The sequence below is a fragment of the Epinephelus lanceolatus genome, chromosome 14 (assembly GCF_041903045.1).
Source record: "Epinephelus lanceolatus isolate andai-2023 chromosome 14, ASM4190304v1, whole genome shotgun sequence".
Classification (NCBI taxonomy): domain Eukaryota; kingdom Metazoa; phylum Chordata; class Actinopteri; order Perciformes; family Serranidae; genus Epinephelus; species Epinephelus lanceolatus.
The window spans coordinates 11,884,513-11,889,059 of NC_135747.1; the positions used below are offsets into that span (position 1 = coordinate 11,884,513).

General features: G+C 40.3%; 1 protein-coding gene across 1 annotated transcript; it reads left to right on the forward strand.

The window, feature by feature from the left end:
• The first annotated feature begins 985 nt into the window (after positions 1-985).
• Positions 986-3,909, forward strand: LOC117251815 (tripartite motif-containing protein 16-like). Its single transcript, XM_033618372.2, has one exon. The coding sequence runs from the start codon at positions 1,108-1,110 to the stop codon at positions 2,785-2,787; it is 1,680 nt and encodes a 559-aa protein (XP_033474263.2). The 5' UTR covers positions 986-1,107; the 3' UTR covers positions 2,788-3,909.
• Positions 3,910-4,547: the final 638 nt, after the last annotated feature.

The following is a 4,547-nucleotide window of genomic DNA, read 5'->3' on the forward strand; positions in this document are numbered from 1 at the left end:
AAAGTTACGGAGGTTAGGTTTAGGAAAAGAAACATGGTTACAATGTACTTTAAAATGACTTACAATTCACTCAAATTTCACATAGTTCCAAACACCAGTCTCCTGGTGGAAAGTCCTGTGTTTTGTGACCCATCCACCACCCCAACCTGCCTTCTTCTTTTCTGCCATCAGCTCATTGGTCACATGATCGCAGCCTTCCCATAGTATGTGGATTATACATGGATTACTAGCTCATAATAACATGAGATGTGTATGAATTTTGGTGCATTGCTTTTTGTAGGAAAACAGCCTGCATAAGGTGGTATGCAGGCTGATAATGGCATCATCATGGAAGCGTACCCCCTGGTTAACACTGTTTGCTCTGTCAACACTGCTGTCATTGTTAGCACTGTTTGCACTGTAAGCACCGTTAGCTGCTAGCCACCGTTGCAGCCATCTCATTGAGAGTCTTGTGCAAACAATCCCAGCTCAGACTCTGAACCACAGATATGCTCTGAATGTTGTCTACAGCTTGTTTAAAGACCAGGATCACTGCTAAACTGTGTTGTGTTGCCAAATACAAATTAACCTTATATTTTTCCCTTATCTGGTAAATACATTTTTTGCAACAAAACAATTTGTCTTCTGAAAATAGAACCAGTAGAAAAGTATCAAAGTGGTCAACTGCTGCAGCTATAAAAGGATGTTATCTCAGTACTGATTTGTACTTTGTACTGTTTTTAAATGTATATGGTAGGTAAAAAGTGTCCCCAAGATACTGTGTTCCATTTTTCTAGTCATATTTTGCACTTCATTTTTGAAACAAGGGTTAAACACACTCCCTCTTGGCCGCTCCTCTTTCTGGTATGAGTCAAAGTCTGATATGCCCTCCCTCCTGTTGCTCTTTAACACAGGGAGCTCCACTCCATTGTTACGTTTCCTTGTTCCCTCCCCTTCACAGATCTGACAGTATGACGATGGGTGTAACCAACAAGAGCTGGTAGGAGCAATTCAGTGAAAATCAGGAAGTGTACATGAGGGCAAGGAACAAAGTTTTGTGTTTGTGCAGGCTGTTTCTCCTGTTCAGGGAAAGTGAAACTCAAACAGTCGTTGCCACTGAGAAGTGAAATGGCGCAAAAAGGAGTTCAGCTGGACAGGGAAACATTCTCTTGTTCGATCTGTCTGGATCTACTAAAGGATCCGGTGGCCATAACTTGTGGACACAGCTACTGCATGAACTGTATTAAAAGTTTCTGGGATGAAGAGGATCAGAAGAAAATCTACAGCTGCCCTCAGTGCAGGCAGACCTTCACACCGAGGCCTGTGCTGGAAAAAAACACAATGTTAGCAGTTTTAGTGGAGGAACTGAAGAAGACTGGACTCCAGGTTGCTCCTGCTGATCACTGCTATGCTGGACCGGAAGATATAGCCTGTGATATCTGCACTGGGAGAAAGCTGAAAGCTGTCAAGTCATGCTTAGCCTGCCTAGCTTCTTACTGTGAGAAACACCTCCAACGTCACTATGATGCAGCTCCATTAAAGAAACACAAGCTGGTGGAGCCCTCCAAGAAGCTCCAGGAGAACATCTGCTCTCATCACAATGAAGTGATTAAGATGTTCTGCCGTACTGATCAGCAGTGTATCTGTTATCTCTGCACTGTGGATGAACATAAAGGCCATGACATAGTCTCAGCTACAGCAGAAAGGAATGAGAGGCAGAGAGAGCTCGAGGTGAGTCAGCAGAACATCCAACGCAGAATCCAGGACAAAGAAAAAGATGTAAAAGTGCTTCAACAGGAGGTGGAGGCCATCAATCGCTCTGCTGATAAAACAGTGCAGGACAGTGAGAAGATCTTCACTGAGCTGATCCGTCTCTTGGAGAAAAACAGCTTTGATGTGAAGCAGCAGATCAGATCTCAGCAGAAAAATGAAGTGAGTCGAGTCAAAGAGCTTCAGGAGGAGCTGGAGCAGGAGATCACTGAGCTGAAGGGGAAAAACGCTGAGCTGGAGCAGCTGTCACACACAGAGGATCACAATGAGTTTCTGCACAATTATCCCTCATTGCTGCAGATCAGTGATTCTACAGACACATCCCGACTCAGTATCCGTCCTCTGCGGTACTTCGAGGATGTGACAGTGGCTGTGTCAGAGACCAAAGATAAACTACAGGATGTTTTGAGTGAGAGATGGGCAAACATCTCAGAGACAGTGACTGTAGTGGATGTTTTACTGTCAAACTCACAAGCAGGGCCCAAGACCAGAGCTGATTTCTTGAAATATTCCCAAGAAATTACACTGGATCCAAACACTGCACACACACAGATGTTATTATCTGAGGGGAACAGGAAAGCAAGAGGTATGAATAAACATCAGTCATATCCTAGTCACCCAGACAGATTCACTGATAGGTGTCAGGTCCTGAGCAGAGAGAGTCTGACTGGATGTTGTTACTGGGAGGTGGAGTGGAGAGGGTTTGAGGTTTTTATAGCTGTTACATACAAGACTATTTGCAGAGCTGGGGAAAAATGTAGATTTGGAAACAGTGACGAGTCATGGGCATTATATTGTTCAAGGAAACATTATGAATTCTGTCATGACAAACTCAAAACTCCTGTCTCAGTTCCTCAGTCCTCCAGAATAGGAGTGTACCTGGATCACAGAGCAGGTATTCTGTCCTTCTACAGTGTCTCTGAAACCATGACTCTCCTCCACACAGTCCAGACCACATTCACTCAGCCTCTCTATGCTGGACTTTGGCTTGATGGCTTTCTTGGTCTTACAACAGCAGAGTTTTGTTGGCTCAAATAAACAATATGCCTTCATTTTTTCCCATATGTCAATCAAACAGTGTGGGCAGGACTGTGCTACCATCCACCATTTTCTTTCTGTCAAAGGACATTGCACTTCCTCTTGTTTGCTATTTATGTTTTCAAACCAAATGCTAATTATTTATTAATTTAGCTACATTAAGGAGGATCATTTTAGCCACTATTTCCAAGGGAAAAGAAAAGAAAAGAAATGCGAAAAGCGTTTTTACTCCATTACTAAGGGTAATTTTGAGGTGATTAAAATTTTAAAAGTAAAAAGTAAACAGAAAAATGTAAGAGGCTGTTTAACTGGAAAATGGATACCTTGAAATAGCAATATGAATATGGAAAGTGACATTGAAAAATGGAACCATGCAGAGGTTTGACTGATAATGCTCAAGTTCAAGGTAGAAATTAATTTTTTTATATTTTGGTTTATGACAAAATGCCATGAGCCTCAGCTTTGTGTAACGCTTAACTAAGATACTGAAAACTGTTGACATTAAACCTACCAGTGACATACTAGCATTGTCATTGTTAGCATGTTAGCATGCTTATGTAAGGATTTAACTCAAAGCACGACTGCATCCAAGGAAAGCCTCAAAGAGCCACTAGCATGGCCTCAGACTGTTGGAGTTGTTTACCATAAAGGTTTTTGTACAGGCATCAGCAATGAATTTAAATATTAAAAACATTTTTTGTGGTGAATCTGGGTGAGAAGTGTTGAGGAGGAAAACCTATGTTTGGGTGCAGGTCTCTGATATCCAACTGTGGGGTTTGTTTCTATTTGTTTCTATCTATTAATGTAAATAACAGAAAGGTACATTGGACTACATGTGCACAGTAGGAAGGAGAGGAGGTAAATAATTGCATTTGCTTGTAGTTTCTGTTTTATTTTTGATACCAATATTAAAACGTGGACATTTAGTTGTACTTCATAAAAATGTTATTGTAGTTATAAAGTGCTTTAAACATTTTTAAATCAGTAGGTCTACCTTTTCAGTAGCCTCACTATGTTCTAACTACTGTATAGTTGTAATCATTGATTATTTTCCTTTGCAATGCTGATGAACTTGTTTACCTTACTGATTGTGTAAATGAATAAAATCTGAGCTTAAAGTAAGTCAAAAAAGTCTCTCATTAATGTACACATTATGACACATTTTCCAGGTGCAACGACTAGCATAAGCACCGCTGACGGTTTGGCATTTTCTTGACCATGAAATTTGCATTGCCCCACTGTGTGCACACACTATGACTTAATGACATACTATGACTACTATGCCTTTTTTATGACATAAAAACTTCACAAACTTTACGACTTTATAATAGTTAATAGTGATATAGCCTACGTAACACTCATATTAGGCTTATGTTTTCCTCTTTTTGATACATCTGACAGTAATGAAATGGGGACAACATGGTAATTGTCATTAATCGTACCCACTGCTGGGGTATGGCAACGCCACTTGGACAAACCAAACGCAGAACTGCAGTACACTGAAATGCCAGAACTGGTAGTAATTATAATGGCAATTTGTTGAGTTTATTAATGATTACATTGCTAATGATTGTTTCAGATGGCCATGTGGGGTTGCCTGTCGTAGCATTGCAAGTTATTAATTTACTTATTTTTGGTCAAATTGAATATTAGGGGGATGTGTGTCCCTCAAATATATATTATAATGAATGCCTAGATACAGTAGATATATTAATACTTATCTCATTTAAAATCAACCAATAAAAATATCTGGGCCATGG

Excerpts from the sequence above, each read along its gene's own strand:
- LOC117251815 (XM_033618372.2), top strand. The coding sequence starts at position 1,108 with ATGGCGCAAAAAGGAGTTCAGCTGGACAGGGAAACATTCTCTTGTTCG.